The sequence below is a fragment of the Alnus glutinosa genome, chromosome 10 (genome assembly GCF_958979055.1).
Source record: "Alnus glutinosa chromosome 10, dhAlnGlut1.1, whole genome shotgun sequence".
NCBI classification, from domain to species: Eukaryota; Viridiplantae; Streptophyta; class Magnoliopsida; order Fagales; family Betulaceae; genus Alnus; species Alnus glutinosa.
Genome location: NC_084895.1, coordinates 3485945 through 3499459, shown reverse-complemented (window position 1 = coordinate 3499459; position 13515 = coordinate 3485945). Strand labels below are relative to the sequence as shown.

Here is a 13515-nt window from a genome sequence, read left to right as displayed (position 1 = left end):
TCAATAGCATTGCCAATAAAGGTAGCACAATTTGGTGGGAAAGACTATTCGCTATACAAATAATTATATTTATTGTAGATGGCCTCAAACTCAATTTTTGAAATCAAGGAATGAATCATCTTAAGTTTTTTAATACGAAGGTTTGGTATTTTTTTTGAATTGTCATCATATTTTAATTACAATAGAATTGTCATTATATTTTATAATATTTGTTTGTTTGATTATTTTTTTTTTGGCAATCATTTTATTTATTCTATGGACTTGATTGTGAGCTTGTTAAGAGAAATGAATGGTAAATGGTAAATACAATTATGCACATCCAGTAGTATTTTCTATTTAGTATTGAATATTGAATGGTTGGATATTGGATTAAAAAAAAAAATTGAAAAAAATCAACAATGTATGAAAACCGTATAATTATCCGTTTAATAACCGTAAAACCGGTTGCGGTTATTTAAATGAGAATAACCAAATACTTTGATTGCGGTTGTGGGTATGAGGAAATAATCGCAACCGCAACCAATTATACACCCCTAAGTACATGTAAGGATACCACATCATGCTAAAGGCCAATTGTTTGTAAAGGCAATAGAGATTAACATGAAGTATATTATTCAATGGATGGGCCAAGTTACTAGAAATTTTATTCTCCTCTTCTAGTTCTTCTTGGACTGCTTACACAGCCTGTTCCCAACCTCATCAATGTTTAAAAGGGAACAATCTAACGTATGAGGCTTTAAATTTAGGATTAGAGTCAAGAGAAAGAATACATACCCCCTTCAAACTACCACATAGTCAATATTCTCTCAAAACTATCACCCCAATAACAAAAATGCCCTCTATAATTTTTTTATTTTTATTTTTTAAAAAAAAAATCTAAAAAATTTTTAAAAAAAACTAAAAACTAAAAGAAGAAATATATATTTAAAAAAAATTAAGGAAAAAAGAAAAAAGAAAAGAAGAAGATAAAGTCTCCCAAGGGTGGTTGAGCTGCCCCCTTGGCCAATGAGAAGTGGCCGAACCATCCATAATGGCCGTGAAGGTAAAGAATCAATATTAAGCTTTTAAGGAAAAGTATACATATTTCCTCTCAAATTATCATACCATTACCAATGTTCCCTTCAAACAATTTTTTTTTTTTTTTTTTTTTTTGGAGGTTTGGTGGGGGAGATTTCGATCTGAAAAACACTTTTCAACTTTCTGTCAGATTAAATTTGCGTCTGGAATTCTAAGGTCGGCATGTTGTTTGGACCTCTGGGCGTGGCCTGATTGGCATCTTGTTAACCCCAACAATCCTCATGGTGTCTACAATGAATCCCTAAAAGAAGAATGGTTTAAAAAAAAAAAAAAAAAAATGAAGAAGAAGAAAAGAAAGAAAGAAATAAACGGCAATTAATTATTTTTTCACACTTTGTTTGCTCCTGTCGATTTTGTTACCAATGATTTCATCCCAGAAAAAAAAAGAGAAGAAAATTATTTATGGGACAAAATTTCTCTAAACAAAGTTGGAGCCTTGAGGAATTTCTTTCTATAATGCATGTGTATTTTTAATAGATGTTCTCTAACCCATTTTTTTTAATGGATATTTATTAATTCTATTAAAAATGTATGTGATAAGACGTACATTAAGGACACATGTCACTTTCGGACGTCTATATTACTGTGCAAAAAACATTAACCACAAAATTATTTTCAAGAGTGTGCTACCGATGAGGTCACAAGTTCGAAACTTCATAAGGTGCAAACTTCATCTTGGGGCCAGCCACCCAGGTTGTGTGGGGGGGGGGTCTTCGGGCCTCTGACCATCTGCCTGCGATTTAATGCACAGTGCCTGGAGTGACGTCGAATATTGGGCCGGAAATTAGTCTGCAGTTCTTGGCAGGTGGTTACTGCGCTCGGAAGATTCGACTACCATTTTGTGTGGGCCAGTCGTTCAGCAAACGAGGTACATTATAGTTATAGGTACGGTAAGATACCCTGATAAAAAAAATAAAAATAAAAATAAAAAAATAAAAAAAAATAATAAAAGAAGAAAAATGATGAATCTCATCTACTCTTTTCTTTCTTTTATTTACTTAACAAGAATAAAATGACAGTTTTCAATAAGACGGGAAGGTCAACAGAGCTTCAATCTCAAGCCCAAATTTCAAGCAAAGACTGAACCCAATTCCAATATGCATGGGTTACGATTTTTAAGGTCGGCTATTTTGTGGGGACCTCTGGGCCTGGGGCTGATTGGCTTGTTGTCACCTGAACCGCTAACGAACAAAAAAAAATAAAAAATGAATAAAACAATGTTAAATTAGTCCAATTGGTTTTACAAATTTGCAATTAGCTCTCAATGATAGAAATGGGCTGACAATTTCCTTTGGTTAGCAAAAGAAAGAAATAGGTTCTTGCATTTAGGGTTGCACCAGGTATAAAACAATTGTTGGATCAAAAGCCAAATATAAAAGTAAATCTCTTTAATCACAAGGTCAAGTCCGTATAATAGTAAACACATAGCCGTAATACCGCACATACTAATATACTATATCATACGATGCAAATATTGTTTGTTTATATATATATATATGTGTGTGTGTGTGTGTGTGTGCATTTATATAATTGAAGCAATTTAAACATGTTATAAAATCAGTAAGCTGATGACATATCATTGTGAAGAATAAAGTATGCTCAGTCTGTTGACATATTGCACGTTAACGTGAAACTAGTTTCGTAAGCATTACTATCTCAAATGTTTATCCATAGACTCAAACATCTCAGACTCCTACTATTCCGAAACATACCCTCTTATTAAACATAATATAACAAGAGTTCTAACCCATGTAATTAAAAAACTCTAATAACAACTTAGGTATGCTAATCTATTATTAAAACTCTTATTATCTATTTTTGCTCACTGTCGAACATTCGATATCGAGGTTGAGCGTTCGATCAACAAGGGTCGAACGTTCTATCAATAATAATGAACATTCGAAGGGTACCAAAATGCATGAAAAATTCTAAACTTCTACCTAGACAATTTTCTATCCTGACCAAATCTCATAATAGTTTTATAAAATCATGTTGAACCATATCAACGTAAAGGTTTATAAAAAAATGAGGGTAAGCCCCCGACTGTTTAAAAATTATTCACTTTTAAGAGAGATAAATTATGAACTTTTCATGGCATGCATGTTTAAGACTCATAAAAAAGTATGGTAAATTACATGAATAGAACATGAACAAATGGGTTGGTGTACTAAGATGCATGGAGAATTTGTGAAGTCTGAAGGGTGTGGGGGTGGCTTTCATAGGCATGATTTGAAATAGATACAGCTGAATAATACGAATAGCAGGTTAAAATTGTTTTTAGGCAAGGTCAAATGTTCAGTGTACTACTTCAAATGTTCGGTGTACTACTTCAACCGTTCGGTGTACTACTTCAAATGTTCATGCACCACCTCCAGCCCCATTTAGGGTAGCTTGCTGGCTACCCTTAAGCAAGGGGTTGGCAGCAAGCCACTCGTAGCGTGCTACCCTTGGCCTATGGGGTGGCTGCGCAACCACTCCAGATGGGGTTAGGGTGGCACGCGGCCACCCCCAACCTATGGGGCAGGCGGCGAGCCACCTCAAAGGTGGCGCTAGTCGCCTATGGGGTGACTAGCGCGCCCCCCCCCCCAATGGGCTGGGGTGGCATGCTAGAACAGGCATGAAGTGGCCGTGCAGCTACCCCATATGCTTAACCACCCCATAGGTGGCACAGGCCACCTTTGGGGGTGGCTCGCTGCCAACCCCTTGCTCTGGGATGGCTCACGAGGTATGTGACATCCCACATCGCCTAATAATGGATATATGCTTATATGTATAAACACATCATTCTTGACACAACACGTTTTAAAAGCCATAATGACCATGAACTTATCAGAATTTTGTAGTTAAGAGTACTTCTGCGAAAGTAGTATTAGGATGGGTAACCTCTTGAGAAGTCTGGTTTAAGGAAATCAAAAGCTGACAATATTGTGTTATTAGGGGTGGGGTCTTTACAAGTTACCCTCAAACCCCATTTTCGTTTCTTTTTTTGAGTTTTTTTTTTCTTTTTATTTTTAAATAAAATTATTAAAAATATAATATTTTAAAGTGATGTGGCAAAAAGACTGTGTGGCACTAACGAAAGTTGAAAAAATAAACCAAAAAATCACAAAATGACTAATTTTAAATCCGCGACAAACTTAAGCAGTAAAAATTGATTTTTAAATAGTAAAAAACTGATTTCAAATCCCGTGTTGACTCAATGATTTATAAAACATTTGCCCTAAAATTTAAACGCGTGAGAATTGGGGCTAATTTTTAAGGGTTTGTTTAGATGTGCAATTTTTTGAAAAATTACAAATATCGTGAGAATTTACTTTTTTAAAATTATATTTGAATAGTTTTAAAAATTTGAGATAAAATTAAAAATATGTTTTAAATAAACTCTCGGTAGAATTTAATATTTGATCATCGGTTTGGAGAATGGCGGCCCCAAAGCACGCCGTAATAATAAGGGAGCAATTTTCCTACTATGTTAAGAGCACTCGAAGCTCCGAACACATTTGTCTGAACAGCGAAACTCCAACACAGCAATCGAGCAATGTGGAGGAAACCATTGGCAGCTGCAACCGGCAGGGCACTGCGCCATCCATGGCGCACCACCACATTCCGCCAATCAACCACCGCCTCCTCTGCCGTCAACTCCCTTCTACTCCGCTCCCTCAAAGACCACTATCTCGAAGTCTCTAGAATGTCCCCTCCTGCTGTAACAACCTCTCTCTCTCTCTCTCTCTCTCTCTCTCTCTCTCTCTCTATATATATATATATATATATATGTAAAACCCTCTTTCTGTGTGTGTGTGTTTGTGGGGTTTTAGGGACTGGTTTTGATTTTGTTTGAAATCTGAAATGTGAAACACAGAAGGTGAGCCCTCCCGCGCCGTTCACGGTTGTGAAGGGATCGCTGGACGGAAACGGTCCGGTCCTCAAGCGGAGCTACGGCAACGACGAGGAAATCAACGTTTCGGTGATGCGATTGGCGAACATAGTCCCCGGTGGCGGTGGTGAGGACGATGGCGATGACAGCATTAACCAGTTGTTTGTTCACGTGGACGTGTCGAAGCCCGGGCAGCCGGAGCATGTGCACTTTCTGTGCGGGTTGTACCCGGACGCGCTCGGGATTCACTCCATTTCAATGCGGCCCAAGGCCGAGAACTCGGGGTTCCTTGTCGTTCCGAATCAGTACGCTGGGCCGGTTTTTCAGTGAGTGAAATTCGTGCTCTGCTTTGGCTCTGATTGTTTTACTTGTAAATGTGATTTATATGATTGCTAGACGTTGTGGGCCTGTGGCCACTGATTGATGGTAGAGTTTTTGTTGGAATGACATGAGTAAGCAAAATATGTTAAGTTGGTGTGACTGACGTTTAATGATTGAAGTGTTTAGGAATGCTTTGGGGAGAGAGCTGAATGCAGTGTAGTGTTTCCAGTGATGTGGGTTCGTTTTTCACCATCTCAGACTAGAAAGTTTGCTAAAGTAGTTGCATTAATGATGCTTTGATAGATTGTGTATAATGAAAATGATACTGGTCATTTAAGGGCCGACCAAAATATCTTGTCTTTGCCTATTCTAGATGGGCTTTTCCTTGTATAGATTGACTTAATTCTTATTGTGTTCAGTTTGATGAGATATTTGTCTATTTAGGTTTTTGGTTTTTAACAAAAAGTGACATATGACATTAGCTACTGTAAAATACGCAGAGGGTGCTAGGTTCAAGACGATGTTCTTGAGGGATCTATTCTGGAGAGAGTTGAGGGCTGGTTGGTTTTTGTCTTGGGTAAGTGTAGTTTGTCTTTTCTAAGAGAATTGAGCTTTGAGGAAGATGATAAATGGAGTAAAGATTTATTGGTAGGTTCAGTTGAAGGAACATGCCATTTTTAAGATATTTAAGTGCCAAACAAAATGGAGGAAAATCACTTGCAGGAGTAAAATGTGAATACAATACTTGGGAGGGAATCCATCGAAGATAAGAGGGCCTTGTATTTGTGACACATTCCGAATTTCAATGTAGAAATATGGGGAGTGGAGTTGTTTTTGTCATAGTTATTCCTATAATACAGAATGATTATGAAATTGGGGACTTCTCTTGACAGTTTCCCTTGATTGCTTTGACTTTATTCATCCTTTTTTTTTTTGATAAGTACTTTGTTCATCTTTTATAGGTATGGTAATGGTTCTTGGCCACTATTAATGAGCTTAAGAATGGTACTGCCAAAGGACATATAAGACTTAAAACTGTGTTTGATTAAAAAAGAGGGGTGTAAACTTGGGAATTTGTTCTAGAAAATCACCATAGAGCATTATCATGTTTTTTTGAGTGATAAGTTACACATGTACTGAGTGGATGTTGAACCCATGACTTCACCTTCACCTTGCTTTTACAAGAGAAGATGCCATTTGAGTTAGAGATCATTGGTGTAAAATATTATCATGTTGTTATCAGCTGCTTAGATAGGACTGATATTCGGTTGAGAGTTGTATCCAAAACTTTTCAAAACAGGGAAAAGAGGCTCCATTATTATTCATCAAAAAAAAAAAAAAAAGATTGATATTTGGTGAGAATAGTATCCAAAACTTTACAAAACAAGGAAAAGAGGCTCCATTTTTTTTGAATGTTTTCATTTGGTCATGACATTGTTGAGATACATCTACGAAATATATTGCTTTCCCAATTCGGATTATCTTCTAAAGAGGCCTAAGGGGGGTACATCCCTTGTATATGGGATCTACAGCCCTAAAAGTCTCATTAAACCCGCAAGATGAAGAGTTGACAGTATGAATTGTTGTATGAACAATTAGTATTCACCGTCTTCTATCATGCAACTCATATTACCTTGACTAGTGGTGGTGGTCGTGTTGCACCTCCACTTCGCCTCCACTTTCAGCTTCATCTTTGCTCTGCCACATGCAAACGTTACTACCAAGGGAAAATGGAAGTTGACAGTGGTCTATAGAGACAAGGTAACAGGATCTGCTCACAACAACTGCCATCATCATGTTATTGTGCTCATGAATTGGGATGATAGAGAAGGGTCGCAAGCATACGTGCCCAGCAATTGTATCAATCGAAATTTGAATCCCCGCTAGTTGAGTGTTGCCAATAATTGAGAATGTAGTATTAGACGGGGCAAATGCATGACAAAAATGCTTACATCCACCTAATCGAGTCTGAATTGGTTTGATTGAAAAATGGAAGGACACGCTGGGTACATTAATCGAGCCTGCCCCATATGATATGTTATAACACGTATCCAACACGTACTTTTTGGAGGCCCAGGTGAGGTTCCCAGCTTGCGCAATGAAAGAGTTGCGAAACACCTTATAAGCAGACTTTGGTAGACTAGTCACTTTGGTGCCCGAATCCAAAACAACTCCTCCATCACCCTTTTTGGTCAATCGATAAATGCTTTTGGGAATGGGTACTTGCATGTGTCCAACTTTGAGGCCTAAGAGTCCAACATAGTACAAGCTCAAATGCCGTCAGTTGTGGACCAAAGGAACCCGTGCAGGTCCTTCAGTTAGCACTCCAACAGGACCATGCCCAATCTCCAACCACCTGAATGACCTTGTGGTGGCCCGAGGTGGCAAACGGTAACTAAAGACGCTACCAGGCAAGCCACAAAGCTGAAGTTGGCTCAAAAATGACATGGGCCCTCGTCCAAAATCGAGCAAGTCGTATGTTCCAGCGAACGGGCCATTGCTCTCATGTGCGCACCCGATGATTACGTTTGAAATATTGGTTTGCTCTAATGTAAGTGTTTCTAGCACAAGTGTGCCCCTGGAGTTGGACATGTCACCATAGTTCAAATGGGTATTGGCACTGACCTTGGTGGTAACTGGGCTTCTGGAGGTCGTCACAGAAGGTGGAGCTGCATGGCACTATGGCAAAGGAAGCAGAATTGGATGGGTTGAATATTGGGTTTGGTTGGGGGTAACACTCACAAGGGTTGCATTCAATCCACATAAGGTTACTTCCTGAATCGAAGATTACATACTGGGTCTTCGGAGGGATACCCACGTCTATTTGAATGAGATATTGGGTAACTCCTAGAGGCAAGCCCAAAAGTATATCGGTCCCTAGAATCCTCGCTTGAGAAGTACCAAGTGTGGCATTAGTAACACTGAGGCGGCAAAACAGGCTTGTGGCAGAGGTGAAAGTGAAGGAGGAGGCGAGGTGGAGGTGCAACACAATGACCACCACCACTAGTTTGGGTAACATGAGTTGCATGACGGAGGACAATGAATACTAATTGTTCATTCCACAATTCATACGTAACTAGTGAAATGGTTTCTATTTCAAAAGAGTTGCATATAATATCATCAAATAAACTTCGATATATAAAGCCCATGGACCTCAAGGCAGCTTTTTCGAACTTGTTCAATTTGGCTTGATGTAAGACGCCTCCATGGCAAAACATTTGGTGCTTTCGAGCGACTCTCATTAGTGGAATGTTAACTTTCTCATAGCGGCTCATGAATAGGAGGTGGATCTCTTTATCATGTTCTTTAGTTTGTTGTACTCAAATTGAGACAAGGTGACAAAGACAAACTTTGTTGGGTACCATTCAAGAGAGGGTTGTTTGAAGTTAGATCTTACTATATATTCATGTTCCCAATAACACTCATTTTCCTTGGAAGGGAATTTGGCGTGTTCAAGCTCCAAAGCGGGTGGCGTTTTTTGTTTGGACCGCAGCTTTAGGAAAGATCTTAACTCATGATAATTTACGTAGGCTTGGTATGGTAGTGGTAGAGTGGTGTGTTATGTGTAAGAAGCATGGGGAAACCGTTGATCATATCCTTCTTCATTGTGAAGTGGCGCGGGTTGTTTGGAGTTACTTTTATAGTTTGTTTGGGGTGGAGTGGGTTATGCCTAGTAGTGTTTTGGAATTAATGAGTGGTTGGGGCACCTTGCTGGGTCGTGGTTCCACTATCCGTATTTGGAAACAGGTTCCTTTATGTGTTATGTGGGGTTTGTGGTGTGAGAGAAATTCTAAGTTCTTTGAGGATGTGGAGGTTACAGTTGGGGCTATTTGTAGAAATGTGCTTCAGATGTTATATTTGTGGGTGTCTGCGCATAGCCTGGGTCGTATGTCGTTTGCTGATTTTTTACTTTCATGTTCATTTATTTCCTCTGACTAGGGGCTCTTTTGTATACTTCCTGTGTACTTGGGTTGCGCCCCTTTGCGCTTTTTTATGTATTATTACTTATAAAAAAAAAAAACACTCATTTCCCTTGGATGAGCATTTGGCGGAATAAGTCTTCCTTGGAGAGTGTTTTTCTTTGCTTGCTCAGCAGTTTTGGGGAAGATCCTAACGATGGATAATCTTAAAAAGTGGCATCTCTTTGTGGTTCATTGGTGCTCTATGTGTAAGAAGAGTGAGGAGTCAGTGGACCACCTTTTACTCCATTGTGAGATGGCTATTGCCCTTTAGAAGACCATTTTTAGCAGTGTAGGGTTGACTTGAGTAATGCTTTCTCAAGTAGTAGACCTTTCTTCCTGGTATAAAGGGCAACTTGGTAGGCTTCAGAATGCTGCTTTGTGGAAGATGGTCTCGTCGTGCCTTATGTGGTGTCTTTGGAGGGAAATAAATGACTGATGTTTTGAAGACCGTGAAAAAAAGATTGGGGAATTAAAGGATTTTTTTTTTTTTTTTTCTTTTTCTTTAGGGTTAAAGACCTTTTTAGTACTTGTAGTTTGGAAACTTTATTTTTTGGTACCTCAGTTTCAATTTGCATCGTAGATGGTACATAGGTTTTGGGAATAGACGGACTTCGTATCTTCGTTAGTTTTTCCATCCAAAACTAATGGTTGAACACGTGTCAACTCCTGAGAGTAGACACGTGTCATAATGTAAAAAAAATTAAAAAACAGAAAATAAAAAACTTTAAAAATTAATAAAAATTGAAAATAATTAAACTTAAAAAAAAAGTATTAAAAACTTATAAAAAATAAAAATAAAAAAAGAAAAAAGAAAAAAAGAAAGAAAGAAGAGGGGTGGCTCAGCCACCACCTTGGCCACCCCATTTTGGCCATGCCGGAGTGGGAACTACTATCAATATAACCATCGAACGTTGTATCCTTCTTATTCCTTATTTTCCTAGTTTCAATGGCAACTATTATCAAACCAAAGATGCAGAAAAGGGAGAACAACAATCCCATTGTCACGGTCCCTACAAGGGATGTTGTGAGAAATTCTACCACTCTATGCATACCTGTTCCAAGCAACTGGGAGAAATTCGATGTCAGGATTTGCAAATCGTGGTAGGTAAAATTCAATGGAGCACCTTCCAAGATCAAGGAGTTCTCCATGGCTCTCTTTAAAGCTCTTTTTCTATGAACATTGTAGTACAATAACAAACAAAGCAGCCCAATGAGAAACGTCATGCTAAGCACGATAGGAATAACCAAAACCTTCTCTTGCCTTCTACTCCCGAACCCTTCCGAAGAACCCCCAGAATTTCTGTCTGGCGTGTTCGAACCATTAGAGCTAACCTTCACGAAAAGGGTTGAACTAGCGTCCTCAAACCCACCAAAATCCAAGTTCTTCAATACCCAACAGTAAGGATTCTCCTCATTAAGCCCATAGACAGAAGCAACACACTAACTATCTGATAAACAAGCATCCCCACACTTTGACATCCTTGAAACATCGAATTTCTCACAACATCCCTTGCAAGGAGTGTGGCAATGGGATTGTTGTTCTCCCTTTTCTGTATCTTTGGTTTGATAATAGTTGCCATTGAAACCAGGAAAAGAAGGAAGAAGAAGGATGTAGCATTCGATGGTTATATTGACAGTGGTTCCCACTCCGGCATGGCCAAAATGGGGTGGCCGGCCACCCCCATGGTGGCCAAGGGGGTGGCTCAGTCACCCCTCTTTTTTTATTTTATTTTTTTATTTTAAGTTTTTAATATATATATATATATTATAAGTTTTATTATTTTCAATTTTTATTAATTTTTGAAGTTTTTTATTTTCCTTTTTTTAATTTTTTTACATTATGACATGTGTCTACTCTCAGGAGTTGACACGTGTCCAAATGTTAGTTTTTTTATGGAAAAACTAACGGAGGTACCAAGTCCGTCTTTTCCCAAAACTCAGGTACCATCTGCGATGCTAATTGAAACTGAGATACAAAAAAATAAAGTTTTCAAACCACAGGTACCAAAAAGGTCTTTAATCCTTTTCTTTAAGACTTTTTACCTATGGAAAGTTGCCTTTCACTCAAATATTTCTTGTTTTCATGTTTGTCTTGAGCTTTTTTTTTTTTTTTTTTTAGTTAGGTATTTCTCTTGTATACTTTCTGTGTACTTGAGTTACACATTTTTAATAAATTTCTATTATTTATAATAATAATAATTAGCGTAGGAATGGTACTACCAAAGGACATATGAGACTTAAAACTGTGTTTGATTAAATAAGAGTAAACTTGGGAATTTGTTCTAGAATATCATCATAGAGCATCATCAAGTTTTTTTGAGTGGTAAGTTACACATGTACTGAGTGGATCATGAACCCATGACTTCACCTTGCTTTTACAAGAGGAGATGATGCCATTTGAGTTAGAGATCATTGGTATAAAATATTATCATGTTGTTATCAGTGGCTTATATAAGATTGATTCGGTTGAGAATAGTATGCAAAACTTTTCAAAACAAGGAAAAGAGGCTCTATTTTTTTCATTTTGAATGTTTTCATTTGGTCATGACATTATTGATACATCTACAAAATATATTGCTTGGGAGGTGGGGATTATCTATTAAAGAGGCCTGAAGGGGGTACATCTTTTTTACATGGGATCTACAGCCCAAAAAGTCTCATTAAACCTGCAAGACTAAGAGTCAGGTGAAAAAGTGGGGAAAAGAAAAGAAAGAAAGAAAATGATTCATAGACAAAGTGAACAAGCTTCTTAAGAATACAAATGTTGTCTCATGCAGTGGAATTTGAATTTGAACTGATTTTCGGTTTTCACATGCATAGGCCAGCAGACCATGTTGACTTAGTATCCTATTTGCTAAAATCTAACATACTAGCCATGCCTTTGAATGCTGTAATTCATTGCTCAGTGTGTGTATAGATATATATTAAACGTTTGTTTTGTTTTGTTTGCTTAATATCTTGACATTGCTGATAACAAACTTAAAGCTTACCTAATGGAACAATTGTTAAATGTTTGCATCTGAAAATCTTTAGTCCAAGGCATTCATAATTCATCAGAAAATGTATATGATACTCTAAGCATCTAATGATCTTATGCAGTATATGTTCTGATGGCTTGTTTTCAAATTGTCAGAAACTTTTATCTATAACATTTGGCGTAGATATTTCTAGATAGGAGCCATACTCTTATTGGAGGATGTATATTGGATGATAATTGGATTTCTCATATGTTTACTGATATGTATATGACAGTATATGTATCCAATATACGGAACTGACTTACAATTTTTAAACATATTTGATTACTTCTTCTATACTTTCAACTTACTAATGGATGATGCCAATGGTTTTGGACCAAATGGCATCTTTTCAACCCATAATTTGGGGGTGGCGGCCGGGGGGGTTGTTAGATTGCTGGTTCAATTCTGTATGGGTGCTTGATTATTTTGACCTATTGAAATGATTAGTATCGGATAATTGAGCAGCGGGATAAAGCCCTATTCAATCACATGGTATAGATGGAGAATATTTAAACAATTGAAATATTGCTTATTACTGCATTCCCCTGTATAAAATCCTACTTTTAAAAAAATTTCTGCATCAGCATGTTCGTATTCTATCAATTCCTGTATCTTATATTCATATCCATTCTTCCTAGTATGCAAGGCCGAAACTGAATTTAATGCGTTCTTTACAAATTTGATGGAATAAAAATAACTTTACCATGCATTTTCTACTTGGAAGTGTACTCAAATGGCCCCATGATTATATGTTCTACCGAGCAGACGCCTAATATCTTTGTTGTTGTTCTTAGACATATTATTATGCATTTTTAAATTAATCTATGTTAATTGACAGAGATCTTGATGAAAGTATGAGAGATGCCCTTCACAGTTACATAGAAGAGCGTGGAATAAATGAGAGTCTCTTTCCGTTTCTTCAAGCATGGCTTTATGTGAAGGATCACCGGAATCTCATGCATTGGTTCAAATCAGTTGGCACGTTCATTCATGAAAACAAGGCAGCTAAAGACAGTTAACATAAAATGGTTTCCACACCAAGTTAGTCATGTCATGTGTCTCCTATTTGTTTAACTGGCACATGCTAATATTTTAGTGAAACAGTTTTGTAAGACAGTTCAGGCACATGTTAATATTGTTCCTTTTGTTTCTGAATTATAATTTTATATATTTAATTAGCCTATATTACAAATTCACATGTGAATTATTTTTCTTCCTTTTCGCAAATATTAATGTCAATTTGCAGTGTATAATTGGTGCC

At 37.4% G+C, this 13515-nt stretch overlaps 1 protein-coding gene across 1 annotated transcript; it reads left to right on the top strand.

Annotated features, from left to right (window-relative positions):
• The first annotated feature begins 4514 nt into the window (after positions 1 to 4514).
• On the top strand, positions 4515 to 13515 carry LOC133880238 (uncharacterized protein At2g39795, mitochondrial). Its single transcript, XM_062319150.1, has 3 exons — positions 4515 to 4780; positions 4937 to 5277; positions 13093 to 13515. Exons 1-3 carry the CDS (start codon positions 4616 to 4618, stop codon positions 13271 to 13273), a joined length of 687 nt encoding a protein of 228 aa, XP_062175134.1. The 5' UTR covers positions 4515 to 4615; the 3' UTR covers positions 13274 to 13515.

Coding starts and splice junctions, on each gene's coding strand:
- LOC133880238 (XM_062319150.1), top strand. CDS start 4,616: ATGTGGAGGAAACCATTGGCAGCTGCAACCGGCAGGGCACTGCGCCAT. Junction 4,781..4,936: donor CTAGAATGTCCCCTCCTGCT/GTAACAACCTCT, acceptor TGTGAAACACAG/AAGGTGAGCCCTCCCGCGCC. Junction 5,278..13,092: donor TACGCTGGGCCGGTTTTTCA/GTGAGTGAAATT, acceptor GTTAATTGACAG/AGATCTTGATGAAAGTATGA.